This window comes from Gekko japonicus, unplaced genomic scaffold, assembly GCF_001447785.1.
Source record: "Gekko japonicus isolate JY-2015 unplaced genomic scaffold, Gekko_japonicus_V1.1 scaffold968, whole genome shotgun sequence".
NCBI lineage: Eukaryota > Metazoa > Chordata > Lepidosauria > Squamata > Gekkonidae > Gekko > Gekko japonicus.
In genome coordinates this window covers 575,938-593,986 of record NW_015174872.1, presented here as the reverse complement: position 1 = coordinate 593,986, position 18,049 = coordinate 575,938, and the positions used below count along the sequence as shown (strand labels likewise).

At 41.2% G+C, this 18,049-nt stretch overlaps 2 protein-coding genes across 2 annotated transcripts in view; both read right to left on the bottom strand.

Annotated features, from left to right (window-relative positions):
* Positions 1-3,622, bottom strand: part of GAS2L3 (growth arrest specific 2 like 3) — a 26,524-nt gene extending 22,902 nt beyond the window's left edge. The window contains exon 1 of the mRNA XM_015424814.1: positions 3,512-3,622. The gene's annotated coding sequence lies outside the window, so the exon portion shown is untranslated. The remainder of the gene's footprint in view (positions 1-3,511) is intronic.
* A 2,153-nt stretch (positions 3,623-5,775) lies between these two features.
* NR1H4 (nuclear receptor subfamily 1 group H member 4) overlaps positions 5,776-18,049 on the bottom strand; it is a 34,803-nt gene continuing 22,529 nt past the window's right edge. The window contains exons 8-9 of the mRNA XM_015424813.1: positions 6,680-6,793; positions 5,776-6,014 (exon numbers count right to left, since the gene is read on the bottom strand). Coding sequence (XP_015280299.1) covers positions 5,776-6,014; positions 6,680-6,793 — 353 coding nt within the window. The remainder of the gene's footprint in view (positions 6,015-6,679; positions 6,794-18,049) is intronic.

Below are 18,049 nucleotides of genomic sequence, written 5' to 3'. Positions count from 1 at the left end.
TTTCCCTTCCCTGAAAGCCGCCATAGCCTCTCCTCTTTTTCTTCTCTTCTTCTCACCTGCCAGCCAACCTGTCATTATCTATCTACCTCCCCATATCTTCAACATTCTCTCCTTCCCTCCCCCTGGCAGCCTTTGCCTGGAAAACTGTGGTCCACCTGTGTGGTGCTGGCTGCCAGACTGGGCCCTGTTGCAAGGTGGAGAACCTCACTTTCCCCTGTATCTCCCTCCCTGCACTATTTGTTCTTGCCCTCCTCCCAGCAACCTTTCTCTGCTTCCTTCTCTCCTTCCCTCCCACCAACAACCTACCTTTTATTTGCCCCCCATCATTAGCTATATTTACAGTTTACATCATTCTCCTGTCCACCATTTTATCTTCAAAACAAACCTGTGATGTAGACTGAGAATGTGTAACTGGCCCAAGGTCATGTAGTGAGCTTCCAAAGCAAGTGGTGATTTGAACCTGGGTCTCTCAGATCCTAGTCTGGAACTCTAATCACTACACCAGTGGTTGCTGCTGGCCTCCCCTGATGATTCTTCCCTCAAAAACCACAATAGACCTGGAAAGGGTCCTGCCCCCTCTTCCTGCCTTTCACTGACAGAACCGAGGCTTGAAGGTTTGCAGCTGTGTTGTGGACGTCTAGCAACAGCCACTGAGGGCAATAGCTCCTTAAAGCTGCAGTTGTTGCTTCTATCATTTTGGTAGTTTTTAAACCCCTCAATGTTTTTGTTTATTTGTTTTTAGACTTCAGATATTTCTGCGAAGCTGGGGCTGTTCTGCTGTTCGAAGAAATCTGTCTTGTCTGTTCATGGTTCAAATTCCAGAGTTAAGTATCCACAGATGGGGCCACATTAACAATTAGATGTACCAATATGCTTCTAAAAGAGCCTCGTATTTTGCCAGTCTACTAAATGCCCACACTATTTAACAGCAAGGCATTACATTTCACAATGATATTCTGGTTCACAGGTGTCCTGTACTTTATATTATATCTGGGTTTAGTTTCCATAGACATGATTTGAATCCAGACCCCAACAGTATGGGCACCCTTTTAAATACAATGAAGTCAATGGGTTTAAAAGAGTGCGATAGAATTTAGGATTGCACTATAAAATTTTCCAGTTAGTTTCTCCAAGTTCTGGACTATGATAACCTTCTAGGAGGAAGAGAGCATAAAAGCATCTCTGCATGTCCTCACAATTTTTATTCTGATCACAGAAAACCATGTCACGAAGCCCTCTATTCTGAGATAATAATGAAGGTGATTCTAAGAGATGGTACAGAAGAACTCCAAGCCACTTGTAGCTTTCTGTTGTTGGGAATCTTCTTTTGCAACCAGGAAACTACACAAAAGACAAATTCACCACTTAAGTAAATTCTTATAAAGGCAACTTGTCCACAGGGGAATGGTTCCTCTTGAAAAATTTTACTCAGTATTTCAGATTCAAAATAAACATGCCATACATGCCTGGAGGCTAGAAAGATCTTTAGGGTATTTTGTCATATATAAAGATGCAAAGCACTTGGGTTCAGCTTCAGGCAACTATCCAATCCTAAATCCTGAAAGCTGTCATGACATATAATTGATGAAAGTAAGTAGTACTTAGTCTCAGACAAGGGACCGTCACACACTCTCAGCCTAACCTACCTTACAGGGTTGCTTCTGGGAGAGAATGGTGGAGGGGAGAATGGTGCGATAAGCCCACGTGGGGAGAAAACAAGACATAAATATAAAATAAAACAAATAAGCATAAATATTTGCCCTAGCAAACATCCTCACAAAGCTAGTATATTATTGTAGTTTATAGTGCCCCTGGTACTCCCTTATCCAAAAGTGCTTATTTTCTTGTGCAGTAGGTTTTAGAACTAGGTGCAAATCACACCATGAACGAAAAATCCATAGAATGTTGACCTTCCATACTTTTTAGAGCATCCACAGGATGATCTGAAACATGTTCACAAAGAACCCAGTAAGGAAGCATGCTTAGAGCTGCAGCCTAAACAGAAGGCATGTAGGTTTTAAGATATTACTTTAGAAATGAGCAGTGAACTGACTGCAAATTCAACAAAATCTAGTATGATTTATTTTGGCTCTGGCATCTATTCAAATGTGATTCTTGCAGCCACACCACCTACAAAAGGGTCTATCTTCAACATAACTCCCTTTATGCATTTAGGCTACAATAAAGAACACTTCCCTGGGAGAAAACCCTACTGGGATATTACATCAGGTTGCCAACTCATGTTTGGGACATTCCTGGAGATTTGGGGTGGGCTAGGGAGAGTCCTCAACAGGGTATAATGCCATACAGTCCACCCTCAAAAGCTGCCATTTTATCCGAGAGAACTAATATTTGCAGTCTGGAGATTAATTGTAATTCCAGGAGATCTCCAGGTTCTACCTGGAGGTTGGCAACCCTAGTTACCTCTGCGCAGACCTGACAATTGCTCCCTGTATTTTATAAATTATGACGAAATGGTCTGCAGTCAGCTTGCTTTAAAATTCCCACATAGTTTGGGAACTACAAAATACACTTCATAATTTTGGGAAATCACAGAATGGTATACACAGTGCACACTAATGCATACAGGGTTACTTGACTACGTTACAAGCATGAAAACTTTCTTCATTTCTACCATGTAAATACATTGCCATTGAAAAACTGCACACTTGCTCAAAACCTTGAGAAAACTACTTCCAGTCTCTAATTCAACACCAACAGACTTTGAGGCCTGCTGTGGTGGGGGGAGACAGGAATAAGGAAGACTGCCTCAGCTTCACGTATCAAGAGGGCCCACATCCCATAATTACAGAGTAATACAGTGTTCAGGTCAAGTTTAGACCCTGACCTCTAACAATCTCTGGGCAGGCCCTGCATTCCTCTTACACCGTCAGAATATATATATGTATCATTCTGTGATTTGTATCTGTCTGAAGACTTTAATGATATTGCTCTTAGGAACAGTGTCACACTAAAACTAAAAAAAAGAAATGTATTTAATACATGTGTCTACATAATACAAAAATTAATGATTCTTATTTTAATCTATCTGAATACAAAGAGCTTTAACAAAATCGTATCTACAGCTACGGCTAACTTCTGGATTTGGGAGGAAAGGCACGAGAATATCCCTTCAGCAGCAACACCGTATAATACGAGATTTCTTGGTACAATATTAAACGGCCAGTATTCTTGATTCCATAGGCTATCCCAGAGATCAATCTTAAAAAAACCCCACCTAACAGACGCAGAGAAAGGGCCCTATTTCCACACAAACCTAAGTCATACCGGGCTTAAATCCATCTTTAATTACCCCCCAGCAAGAAAACCTAAAGCCATACCGGGTTTAAATCCATCTTTAATTACCCCCCAGCAAAAAAACTGGCAGGCTAGAGGAAGCACTTAACAAAACTGTTCCTAGTGGCAGCCCCGGTATAACGTTGCACCGCAGCCGGGGGGTGAGGGGGGGGAGGATACACCACAGTATCTCCGCCTGGGGAGGGTTACTCACAGCGATAGCCCCCAGACTCAGCCTTCCCCACGCATCATCTGCCAAGAGAGCTGCAGCGAGGCCCTTCTAGCGCTCCCTGATTCATTTGGCTGCGTGCGTCCGCCCGCACAGTTCGAAAGACCCAATCGAGTGGTGCGAGGAGGAGCCAAGACGGGGAGGACGCACCTTACGTGAGCTGGGGCGTGGATGGTTACCGCCTCCGGCCTGGCCCAGCCGGCCTCTCCGGAGTCGGCAACCAGCAAGCTGCTCGGGTAGTGCCGGCAAAGATTCAAATCAAAGCCCAGCAGCAGCTTCCTGCCTTCAGGCGGTTGCTGCTGCTAATGCGGCGTCAAGTGACAGCCTCTGTGGGCTGCTGACAGATTCACCTCTAGGGCTGGAGTGGGCTGGAGGCATTTGGGGCTGGGAGTGGATGGAAGCTCATGCCTGCACAACTTTCGCCTCCGGCTTGGAAGCCTGTTCTCATGTGCTGAAGGGCAGGGAGTGGCAGTGGGTGGCGATGTGTGCGTGTGTTCCTCTATAGCGTTCTTTTCTTCTTAGGCGTTGGAGAATGTCTTCCAGGCAAAATCCGAACACATAAAGGCACGTCTCCGCACAAAGGCTGCTTCACCAACGACAGATTTTTGGTGTGAAGAAATTTGCCCAGTCCTGCCCTTCTTAAATGTCCCATACCTGTCCTGTCACGTTTACTTTTTATTTTAAAAGTGTGTATCTCGCTATTTCCACCTCAAAAGGCAGCCAAAACAGATCACTACCTAATTAAAATATATGGGCAGCCATAAAATTGATGTTAACCCTCCACAATAGTTTGTTTTTTTTAATGCAGAAAGGAGAGCCAGGAACTGAAGTGCAACAGACCAGTTAAAAATTATGCTTCTGTAACTGCTGAACTCGCCATTCATGGTGCCAGGAAAGGAAGCATGAATGGCCTTTCTGTCTTGTCCTTGCTTCTCTTATCCATTTTAAAGGATCGACGTAACACAGATTCATAGGAGGTTTGTTTGGCATGTCCAAGGTGTCATATCAGATCTTATAATCATATTAGGTCTCACTAGTGAAGTACGCAAAGAAAAAAAATGGAACAAAAGAAGAGGCCCTACCTTATGCAACCCCTGCTCCAAACAATAGTAAAATAAAAATGATAAATACAGCTATTCAAAGCCTTTTTGACTGCCATGGCTCCTGTTGACTGCATCTGCTGGCACAGTTCGAAAGGCCCACTCAAGTGGTTCTTGGGGGGGCAAGTAGCAGCTCCTCACAGCCATTTTAGGCATGAAAACCTCACAGAAGGCTTAAACCCTTGCTCCCTGAACACCACAGTCCTGACCAGGGTTGCCAGTTCCAAGTTGGGAAATACCTGGAAATTTGGAGGGTGGACCCTGGGGAGGGTGGGGTTTGGGTAGAGACCTCTGCCGGGTATAATGCTATAGAGTCCACCCTCCAAAGCAGCCATTTTCTCCAGGGGAACTGATCATGATCGCCCGGAGATAAATTGCAATAGCAGGAGATTTCCAGGTGCCACCTGGGGGTTGGCAACTCTAGCCCTGATCCAAACTAGGCTCAAACATGCCTGGGAGTTAAATTATGACCAAACATGGAACTCCCACAGTATATCTGTTGACAGGAGTTGTGGTGGACATGTGGGAGACATGAAGAATTTGTAATGTGACTAGGCCCTCAGAAACAAGCTCCCTGTTGGCATCACTGAGACTCATTTTCTAGTAAATGTGTATTGAATGGCGTTTCTCCCTTAACCTTAGGAAAGCAAAAAAAAACCAAACCAAACCAGCATTTACCATTACAAATTGCCATTTCTGCCATGATTAAACAAAGAAAAACATGTTTAGCCATTGACTCATTTTTACTAAATTCTTATAGTGACTATAACATTGTTAATGAAACATTTTGACTAAGTAGTGAGCAAACATGGAAGTCTTCTCATGATTTTCAAAGGAAGAGATACAATCAAAATGAATAACATACCTCAGGCATGCAGAAAAAAATACTCTTTTTGTTCCAAGAGGCTCAGGTGCCTAGTATATTACTCCATGTTCCCGTGTGAAAGTCTTACATAATAGTCAGTAAATAGTAAACAATGTTGATATAAAAAATGGCATTGCATAGTCTTTGTAAACTACTGAAAACTTACTATGAATGCTTTTTGATGGTTTAAATATATTACAAAATAAGGATCCTAAATGCATTTACATGGACATAAGAACTATTGATGCCAGATAAATATGCCTAGGATGACAAATCCATTCTTATCACTGAACATCCCATATTTCACAAAGAAGAGGTGTAAACTTATGGTCATTAACTCTCCAAGACATCAGCATATCTGCATGGTGGTGATTAAAAGTCCGGAGTTCTGTAAGACGTCCCAGGAGACATGCAAAATGTTGAGGATTGTCTGTGTGATAAAGCTTGCAGAATTTTTGCAAAACTTCGAGCAGTGGCTCTTGAAGCCTCTCTACTGATTCTCTGTCCTGGATGTATTGCCGGTCTGGTTTTATATTTCAAAGAAAAAGGGAAAAAATAACAAATGTCATTTTAAATGTACAGGTGGGGAAGCTCACAGTATTCCAACTGCAGGTGAGATCCTGTGACTTCTACTACACATGCTACATTGTTCCCATGTACAGAACTGCAGAATCGGTATGAGCATCTGTAAAAACCTGCTGTAATGTAACGTGGAAATATGTTTCAGTGAAAACTATGAAACATGTACAATGCTGTCCTAAGGAGAGTTATACCCTTCTAAACCTATTGACATCAATGAACTGGATTAACTCTGATTAGGATTGCACTAATTGTGTTTTAGTGCTACAGCAACTAATATTCAAAAACAGAATTGTTGAAAGACGATATGGTCTTATCCAGCAGGGCTCTTCTTATGTTCTTATGATTTCACAGTCCTGTTTCATTTATGCACTGGGTAAAACCTGCATTTTATGAAATATATTCTGCAATGAAATTGAGGTAGCTCAAAACTCCTATTCTTGCACATGACTATCGAATTACATTTCCTTTAATTAATAAACTGCACTAGCAATTTTTTATAACCTTTTCAGATACTTTTCGGTGTCTTATCCTTCAGTCCTTCATATGATGTTCTGTTTTCTTTCTCTCACGTCATTCTATAGCAATTAACTGGGAAACTGAAATTACCTGGAGATAAGATAACTATTGCTGTGAGCAGAGCATACTCTTCTTGTCTCATCTTCAGTTCACCAACACTTTTATAGAAATTGAACATGGGGGTTATATATTCATCTGAGATACCTGTTGCAAAATATTGAGAAGTATTTAAATAAACATAATTAAAACTGTAAGTACCTCACTATGTAGTCAAGTGACTGAACAGAGAGAGTGAACAGAATAGGATTATTTATGTGGCACTTTCAAGATGAAATGTGTTTTATAAAATGTATCCTATTTAACTACAGCTTAGAGACTGTGAGTATTTTTAAGGCCACTTAAACACTGCATCCAGTCTAGTGCTCTGTCTACAAGCCCACATTGGTTCCCTACCACAGCAGGTTAATAAATACATACTCTGTCATCTCTGCCCCTCACCTAGAGTTCTGTAAACTGATTATCTAATTCCCAGCATGCCCCCTATGTGCGGATACTTATTTTCGCAGACAGGGGGCACATGGATGGTCAACAGAAATTCCTACACACTTGGGGCACACCCCAGGAGTGCAGAAAAATCTGACATGTTTAAAAATATATATATGGGGGAATACTTAATTCCCCCCCCAAAGTACAATAGCTTTCCCTGTATATGCACAGAGAACGGACTTACTGTTGTCTGCCTCTCCCTCCACTGCTTGCTGGGGTCTGTAGGAGGGCCACCACGGCCACAATCATTGCCTTGAAGGGCTGCAGACTGGCCTGGGTGGGAAGGGAAGGATTGGGGAGGTCTAGAGCAGGTAGCAGCAGTGGCGGGGCAAGGGGTTGCTCAGGCCATGTGTAGGAACAGGAGGGAGGCTATTGGCTGGCCTGGGTGGGAAGAAAGAATTGCAGAGGGTAGTGGCAGCAGCAGGGCCAGGGGTTGCCCAAGCCATGTGCAGGATCCATGGAGGGGGCGACTGCTGGTTGGCTTGGGTGGGAAGGGGAGGATTGAGGAGGGTAGCGGCAGCGGTGGGGCTGGGGGTTGCTGAGGCTGTGTGCAGGGGGGGAAGCTGCTGGCTGGCCTGGGTGGGAAGGGAAGGATTGGGGAGGTCTGGCAGGCTTCATTCCTTCCTCTCTTCCCATCTATTTGCTTCCCTCCCCTTTCTTTTCATTTCTTCTTTCCCTTTCATTCAATTCCTTTCCATTTGTTTCTTCCCCTTTCTTTCAATATCTTTCCCTTTCTTTCTTTCCCTTTCTTTCACTGCAGGGGCTTGGCATGTGGCATCGTATGTGTTCAAGAAGCTGGATAGGAAACTGTGGTGGGAAGTTCCAGGACTATCTTTTGAAACTGGGAGCTGTCCCTTATTGATGACTCTAGCCTTGGATTGGAGGAATAGAAGAGATATTTTGTATGTTTGCAAATTGAAACACAACACATTATGCAACATATTGTTGCGGGTCCCCTCTGGTTGACCAATACTTTGATATTTTCTTTCAACTCTTAATACATTTTCTAATATTGGACTATTTTGTCTTTGTTCCATATAAACACCAAATAATTTCAGAATACTCTCCCGAGTGTGTGTGTGTGTGTGTGTGTGTGAAATGCTGTCAAATCACAGCTGACTTATGGTGACCACATAGGGTTTTCAAGGAAAGAGATGTTCAAAAGTGGTTTGCCATTGCTTATCAAAAGCACCATTGAGCCAGCAACATACTTGACCAGTGGAGGGAAAGAATTCTAGAAGGGCATTTGCCCTAGCTAGATGTTCTGCCTTTCCATCTGCGGTTATTCAAGGCAGGTACAATTAAAAAAAAAAACCTACTCTGAAAGGCTATGCCTATGCCAGGGGTCATTTTGTAGAAAAAGAGGTGCAGGAGCTCATTAGCATAACTCATTTGCATAACTTATTTGCATATGCCACACACCCCGACATCACCGGAAGTGTGTCAGAAGGCAACACCCACCGCTCAGACTCCACTGGACTGTTTTGGATTGCTAGCTATTGGGGGGGGGGGGAATGTGCAGATCTGTCCTTGCAGAGGAGGGAGAGCTTGTACCTGAATAAAACTTGGTCTTAAAGGTGCCACTGGACTGTTTTGGACTGGGGGGCCGGGGGGAGCTCTGCAACTTACCTGGCTGCTTCTTGCTCTGACTGAGGGCTGCTGGGAGCAGGGGGTGGGGCTTGTTGCATGTGCCCGCCCCTTGGGCTCTTTACTGCCGGAGCTCCACTCCTGTGCACTCCTGCAGGAAATGACCCCTGTCTATGCCCCTTAAGCAAGGTCAAATCAGTAGAGCATATGTTCTTCAGTTGCTGTCATGCCTGCCCCTGCTGATGTCATGCCTGCCCTTGCTAATGCCCCTGAGGAGGCACCTGCCAGCCAGGAGCCTGTGGACTTACAGGCTCCTGAGGACAGTACTGCAGCAGAAAGGCAAAGACTGGATCCTGTAGCTGAAAGCTATCTAAGTGGTGAGGAGGATAGAGCCTCCCAGGGAACACCTGCAAGGGATCAGTCTCTGCTGCATACCAGTAATTCATCATCAGACTAACCACCACCTGTAACCAGGCTCAGGAATGTACGGAGACAGCAGCTGAGAAAGCGAAGACAGAATGCACGCATGCATGCCAGAAGATCTCTTAGCCCTGAATATTGACAGGATCCTGACCTCGCTCCCGGCTAGCTAATGAGTTGATTAGCTAGCACTGTATATCTGCAAGTCTGTTGCCAGCAGTCATTTGTGCTGGCAAACGTCGTTTGTCAGGACCTGAATCCTTGCATCTCTGCTCCAGACCTTGTGGAATTATTATTGGCTTGATCCTTGGCTTTTGACCCTCGGCTTCGTTGACTCTGCGTTCATCTCTGACTCCTCTGGTATCGTTGTGATTTATGGACTTGAAACTCTGGTATGTCTGACCCTGCTTTTGGACTGTGATTTAAACCTGTTTGAACCTCGTTGCCTGATTTGCTCGGCTTGACCTCGGACTGCTTCTGGACTTTTGCTGGCTTGCGTCACACCCTCTGGTCCTGCCGTGACAGTTGCCCATTTTACAGGGAGTTGCCATTGCCTTCCTCTGCATAGTGACCTTGGAACTCCTTGGTGATCTTCCATCAAAATACTAATCAGGGCTTGGGACTGGTTGCAGATTTAAAAGTGGATTTTTTTCAAGGTGAGATGGATGTGATCTATAGGTCATATTCAGAATACATAAAGAAAAATAATCTGCCCAGTGAGGTGGTGGTTAGATTCTCCCGAAGACATGTGAGGAATCAGATATTAAAAGCAACAAATGGAGCTACCCTTAAAATTGATGGCAAGGAAATAAGAGTTCTGAAAGACATTCCCTTTGAAATAAGGGGGGAAAGGAAGAAATACAGAGACCTGGCTCTGTTTCTACAAAAGAATTCCTACAAATGGATTGTACCTGAAGTCATACTTTTTAAATTTAAAGACAAGAGGGGGGAAATTGACTTTGTTATGAAAGCACGTGAGTTCTTGCAGCAACAACTGGCTCCAACAGGGGAAGAGGATGAGAAGAGCAACAAGGGGAGTGATGATGAAACACTTACTGGAGAAGACTCAGATTCGGAACATGGGGCGGCTGCCCCCAAGCAAGGATATCAATTGAGGGACAGAAGAGGCAAATGAGATACCAATTTTCTCTGAAGTTTGGCCTTGCTTCTTAATATTTAAACACTCTTTCTTTTGTTTTTTTACTAAGTCAGAATACCTGGACTTGGAATTTTTTAATCGACTTTAACAATCACCTTCAATGTAATAAATTAATCTTTTTTACTTACTTTATTGTAATCATTATATGACCACCACCTCTTGGGTTTTTAGTGGTTTATCTTTACTTTCTCCTGTAGTTTATAGTTTCCCTTTCCTTATTTTCTTGTAGTTTTGAAAACTAAACAAATTTTAAAAAAATACTAACCAGGGCTGAGCCTGTGTAGCTTCCAAGATCTGATGAGATCAAGCTAGCCTGAGCCATCAAGGTCAAGTCCTGAATATAGTTCTGTATAAATCTAACTCTCCAAGTTGAAATTAAATACCTATAGGTTATTTTAAGCCTGCCAATGAGCAAAGATAACATAACTATTAATTGTGGAACTCCATACTTTGGGAGGTCCCTCTTGCTCTATCATTGTTAATTTTCAGGTGCCAAGTGAAGGAGAGCCTTTGGGTCTCATTTAGTGTTCTTAGTTATAAACTGGACGTGTGTGGATGATTCATGTTAATGTTCTTGATTGGTTTTCTTTTAACGTGTGATTTTTATGAGTATTGTTGGTTTTAATGTATTTTTGTTGGCTGCCTTGTGGATCAATAAATGGGAAGACAGGATACAAATATTTGTATCAAAAACTAGGAGCCAAAGATGTACTCTAAACACAGACCTAAGCACTTTATGCGCATCTAAGTTACTTACAGTTCAGAGTTACACCCTTCTAAATCTATTAAAGCCAATGGGCTTAGAAAGATTGTAGTGTTAATTAAATTGATTGGCAGTAGATTCAGTACTTACAGTGGATAATTAAAGGTGGCTTTTACAGGGGCTTAGACAAATTAACAGAAACTATTTAAAATTAGCCTTGTCAACACGCAGAAGCCCTGTTCACAAGTTAAAGCACGTGAACACACGTACATCCATGTAGAGTGTACACATGATTATTTTTTATATCTGTGTTGAGTAATTCTCATGTTACAGTGAATGCATGTTAGCTGAATGTGTGATTGAAACCACAACTTTATCCACGTACTGATCCTCAGTTTCATTTGTAAAGTGTATGTATTTTGGCTTTTTCTTACAAACAGATATATGTATGTATTTACACGATGTATGTGTGTACACTGTAATACGAACAGGGCTTTTATGTCGTTAATATCAGAATCAGGCTACAGTTCCCTTACAGTAGGAAAATCTACATGCAGCACTGAACTACTTATTTCCAAATGGTCAAAAGTTTACTAGAGTTTCAGGTGAACCTTTGGCCATGTGCACTACTATGTCATAATACCGTGTTACTCGGGATGGTGCAGAAGGGCTGGTACCATTTACTAAAGATGGAGCTGGATCAACCTGCTTCTTTAAGCACCCTCTGCCTCAAAATACCAGCTCATAATATTCTGACATTTCTTTCAACATCCACCCACTTAGATGCAGCTCTTTGACACGTTTTAGAGTATTCAGAACCTTTTGATAAAGGGCAGAAAAAGGCAGGTATGCTAAGCATCTATTTGCCATATGTGAGGATATTGTTCTCTTAGGATGAATTACAATAACCTCTCATTTGGCACTGTGATTTGTGTCAGCCTAATGAGCTGGAGTTGGCTGATAAACTACTGAACAGCTGTTTCTGCTAAGCTTTCAAATTTCTTCAGAAGTAAAATGTTTTTAAAATTCAAACACGCCATTCTGATCTATGATGCCAAAGCTAAATATGAACACTCTTGTTTTTTAAAACACGCAAAAAAACTATACAAGAGATGGCAATACCAGGCCTGGCCCCAATACAGAGAAAGCATGCTTAAGCTTAGAAATGTAAACTTTCTGGAAATTTTGAAGCCATGAAGGAGGGGACTTTTCTTCTAGGAAAAAAATCAAAAAAAGTTTGAAAAATTGGAATATATATAATGCTTACTTTCTTCTCAAGTGTAAACTTATTTTAATGCTGTAACATTATAAAATGCATAAAATATAACTGAGCATATAAAATTGTACTATTTGGTGTACGTATGAAATTTAAATTAATGAATGCCTTAGTTTTCATGAAGTAAAACTGCAGATACACACAATACTAAAGAAAGAGAGGTGTAAATTGCTGCATTTTGTGCTATCGAAGAGGCAGGAAAAAATAAAAGTTAAAAGTAACACAGATTTTGCATTAAACAAAAAAGTGTGCTATTTGGACAGAAACGGGATCATACAGTCACAATACCATTGATGACCCTGAACTATTCAATAAAGTATCATCATTGCACAGAATATTGTTTCCAAAATTAGTCACATTTAAACAATAATTATATCCTTGAAAGTACTTTATGTATATTGCATACACTGGATTTTTCATTATCTAATGCTATAGATTGTCTTACTTGAACATGCACTCCAAGCTGCAAATTTTAAATCTTGTAGGAAGGGAGGGAGAGGGGCATGCACCATCCCTGTTTCTTCTCAGAAGCATTTAAAATCCCTTTAAATGCTTTTGGGAAGAAGGGGGGGCTTTAAGAAGCAGGGGGGCTTTAAGGAAGGGGCTGGCCCTTTAAGGAAAGGGCGGAGCCCCCACTAGCTCCACCATAGCTATGGGCCAGTTTGGTGCCATGACTGAGACGGCTGTCTCCTCACGGGCTGCCACCCACTGAATCTCAGAAGGCAGGGACACCCAAAGCTGGGCCTCCAAAGATGACTGTAATGATTGAGTGGGTTCATAAGGGACTAGGCAGTTCTTCAGGTCTGTTGGTCTCAAGCCATATAGGGTTTTGAAGGTCAAGACCAGTACTTTGAATTGTGCCTGGAAACAAATTGGAAGCCAGTATAGATGGGCCAAGACTGGAGTGATATGGTCCCTGTGGCCCATTTCAGTCAATACCCTGACAGCAGTATTCTGTACCAACTGAAGTTTCCAAACACTTTCCAAGGGCGGCCCCATGTACAGTGCAGTGCAGTAATCTAATCTAGATGTAACCAAGGCATGCAGCACAGTGGCCAGTTCTTTTCTGCCTTGGAAAGGCTGCAGCTGACTAACCAGTCAAAACTGGTAAAAGGCATTCTTGACCTGTCTTGCATACCTAGAGAGAGAAGTAGGGTATGTGTGCATACATGCATGTATGTGTGTATATCTATGAAGGGGCATATAGAATGGAGTATGAGGCATGGTGGTATATTTAGTGAGGGGGAGAAAGCCACTGGAGGACATCTTGCCCAGGGCCTCCCGAAGTCTGGATTTGCCTTCTGTCTTTAACCAACACAGCTGTCACCCTTTTGGCTGTTAAATCAAGAGAAAACACATAAATGAAGGTGGAGCGCAGCAGTCAACAATACGTAATAGTAGAGGGGGCATGATTCACAAAGAGATACTTGGTCTGGGAATAGGGTGTTCCCTATTTTCCTGTGAAATACTGCAAAGTATGTTATTATTCTCCTCTAATGGGAAAGAAAGAACAGCACAGATCTTAAGAGTTATGTTGCAATCCAAAATAATAGAAACTCAACATGTTTCAACACCAGCATGTAGCAAGAGCCAGAAACCAAAAGTATAATAGCAGGAGGAGTCTTCTCTTTTAAAAAAAATAAAAAAGAACTCAGTTCTGTAACTGTGTTTTATTCATTCTTTTCTACCCACTTGTTTTGCACCTTTGCCCCTCATCAATACTTTGACTGCCAGTTCTTGTTTTTAGTCAGAAGAGGGGGCTACTTTCCTATTTAACACAGACTCAGTGCTCTGCATTACAAATCCTATCCATAGGAGTCAGAATGCATGTACATCATTTCACTTGTTTCTTTCCCTCATTTTACTTTGTAAACTCAAGTTGAAAACTTAAAGAATTTACTGTAATTTGTAAGTATATTTTGATGTTCAATGATGAGAAGTAGCTGCTGTCCCACCCTAAGTGCAAGACTTCTAAGAGGGCTTGTATTAGGGCCCATTGTGTGGTCGGTCTTCAACATTACTAAAATTAATGGACTTGATCAGCACTGAGACTCCCATGTACAAGCAACTGCACAAAACAAATATTATTTAAATATACACAAAGTGTACAAAATAAATATTATTAAAATAAGATTGGTTACTGCTTTACTATAGCAAATGCGTATGATACATCAGCACAATTCACAGCTTAATAATAACCTCCTTAAGTGCTGTATCTTAACTCACAGCTTAATAATAACCTCCGTAGGTGCTGTAAACTGTTTTTAATTGTTGATTAATTTATAGATGTTTTTATTGCTGTACACCACCCTGAGCCCTGTCTTACAGGGGAGGGCAGTCTAGAACTATAATTTATAAATAAATAAATAAGACATTCTTAGAATATATGGCAATGCAAGTCCAATTCATACACCCACTTTCCAGATTTTTTTTATACTTCTTGTATGAATTATTTGGTGAATTAATTATGCAGATCTTCTAATACTTCTTGTCTGCACATGAGTAACTGGGATGTTCTTTCACATAGCTCAAGGGGCGCAAGGCAGGAGTTTGCATTCATGATGTCTGATTCACATCACTACTGTGCCACATATATTGTCCATGTAAGGAGGAAAAGGAAAGGCTGAAAGAGTCGTCCCAAATGACTGAGTTAGCTGTTCTTTGGCTCCCTTGACGAAGGAACCAGTTTTGAGGACCTATTAGCCTGTTAGATTGATCTTATACAAGCTTTTCTTTTCTACACAAAATCATGCATCATGCAACATTACCTTCCACATGGCTCTGATCAGGGCTTTTTTTTTTTTTTAAAGAGGTGCCAGAACTCACAAGAGGGAAATTAAGTTTTCAGTCTGTATATTGAAAATTCATGAACTTTTAAACATTTTAAAAAGAATTTTGTCAAAGAGGTTCTGGAACTCTGTTCCGGTGTGTTCCCCCAGAAAAAAAAAGCCCTGGCTCTGATGTATTATTGAGATAATTTGTGAGCCAGTGCTGTATGTTATTTGCTGTGGCTAGTGAAGAATGGAGTCTGAAAAGCACAGCTTAGCAGGAATAGTAATGTTACAGAGGTAGAATAAAAGAACCCTTTTTTGTTGTTCAGTCGCACAGTCGAGTCCGACTCTTCACGACCCCATGGACCCTAAACCTCTCTTTTTATACAGGCATTTGGGTGAGGGGTTGGGGTTTTGTCATTTTTTTAAAGTTGCTTTTATGGTCTGCTTCTAGCCTGTGGACTGTGAATATACTGTTATACAGTGTTGAAAATTGTTTAGTGCTACTTTTATGCCCCTTGCATGTTTGTTTGTTTTTTATTATTCCCTTATTATAGGTAATTTTTTAAATGAGTTTGTGGTGTGTTTGCTTTATGAGCTGCATAGAGCAGATCTATGGAGCGGTGGTGTGTGCATTTTCTAAATAAGTACATACGCTGAGCAGCCCCTGCAGTACTATAAGAGCTACTGGGATTTGATTCTACTTGTTCCTGGATCCAGTAGTACTCCAGTACAGTGGCCCACCATGTAATTTCCCTGAAAATTAAATGGCCACTCTGCCCCTTCTTCCCATCAGTCCTATCCCTAGACTTCCATTAGATTTATTGCCTGAATTTCTGCCTTCTCAAGCAGCTCTTGCGGAAACTTCTAACTCTGGATTGGTATAGGTCATCAGACACCTGGATTAAACAGAATATAATACTAGGCCCTTGTCCTGACCTGGATAGCATAAACAAGCTCGATCTTGTCAGATCTTGGAAGCTAAGCAGGGCTGATCCTGGCAAGTAATTGGAAGGGAGACCGCCAAGGAATACCAGGGCTCGGGATGCAGAAGCAGGCAATAGTAAGCCACCTCTCTGAAACACCCAAACCCCACTAGGGGTTGCCAGACATCACCATGACTTCCAGGCATGCAAGCATATGCGCGCACACACACACAAATAAACACTAGGCCCTTAGTTCTATATATTTTATGTTGTCTTTTTAAACAGCATTAAACTACAGCCTGAAGACTCTTCCCACTTTCTGGGTTGGATATACAATACTGTTTTTCCATCTGTAGAAAATAATTTCTTCAAAGAAACTCATGAGAACTCCACAAGACTGCAGGTAATATGATAAGCCCAATGAGAGTGACATCTCTGTGTGTAGCTTCAATTAAGGGAGCTGTAAATTGCATTTTACTATCTTCCTATGATTCAAGTCAGCTTTATCTCTGCTATTTATTATGCATCCTATTTTAATTTCCTTCTTCCATAATCAGTATTAGATTTATGTACTAGTAGATACAGTCCTTAGTACAGTTAGTTGTTTAAATTAAAAAAAAGAACAGCTGTGAGGGAGACTTTTGTACTAATTAATTATGAGCAAGACTGTTGTTAATATGGATGAGGAGATCTTTCATCTGGATAGGTTTGAAGCTGCCGGTGGATATTAACTCAAACATTAATGAGCTCTTGTTTTACTGAGGAATAATCATATTAATTACTCATTATATTATTGTCTATTTCACTGGATCTTAATCTATCAGTAGTGTTTTCCCAATTCAGACATATTCATTAGAAACTCCCATTTAACTTTTAAAAACAATATAACTAAAAAGTTTCGAACTAAACCCACCTATGCCTTCTCAAGTTGCCTGGCCAATGAAGTGGCCTTCCATTTGCCCTCATCGGCTGAGCACATGGCCTGTCCCAGATTCACACTGAGCACAAAAGGGCACCAACAAATAGGGGAATCTGATTTGGTTAGACACCTCTTTGGTAGATTCCCCCTGCCCCCACGTGTTTCAAAGGGACAGCTCTTCATCAGAGCATTTATTTTAAAATTGCTCTTCACACTTTCCATGAGGAGCTATAAAACATAATCTTCCTACATAAAGAAGTGGTTCCCCCAAAGAGTTGTTTTGCAAATGCTTTGCAAAAAAAGTACTATATTTGAAATTCTTTATTCATTCTATTTGCTACTATAATCCAAGGCTTTGGAAACAAATTCACTACATTGAGCTAATGAAGGAATTAAACTAGGAATACAATTATTGATATATTTAATCTTTTTCTTGCCCATGATGTAATCTAGCTTCTGTTTTGTGAATTCTGGTGAAAACAATGAAGCTTTTATTGTGGGAACAATGTAAGGGGTTCTATAATTGCGTAGTTCCTGGGACTCATGACGGTCTTTGTGTTAACACAGACGCATCTATACAAAGAATTTTCCTGACAGTTTATGCAGAATAATTCAAGTCTATAAACAAGATAGTATTATATGTCACAAGCCATTTGGCCAATATTATTGCGTTAGCAAATAAAGCCAATTCTGCATCAGAATAGGAATAAATGTGCTGAAAGGTCATCGTCACGGGATCACTGTGGTTCCTTTGTCATGCGCAAAAATTCAAATGCAAAATAGTCAGGATAGGAAGATGGAGATCATAAATGTTCAGACAGGGCAGGCATTTCAGGACCAGCATTGTGAAAGGTGACAAAAGAATGAACAGCACTGTGATTTTTAGACGTTTTATTTGCATCTTTTGTGGTTGCATTTTTCAAAGACTGACAATCAGTCCTTGCTGACAGTTTGACAGTCACCTTTCCATAAAATCACCTTACCTCAGACCAGTGAGATACATATCTACTTTTTTGTGAAAGATTAGGATTTTTTCCAATATGTCTTTTAAACTAATATAGTCATTATAATTCATTGTATTATGAAAAAAATGGAATGTGATGTGGCTAAGCAGCCTGAGTCTTTTGTTTCTTTTTGTAAGAGACTATTATCG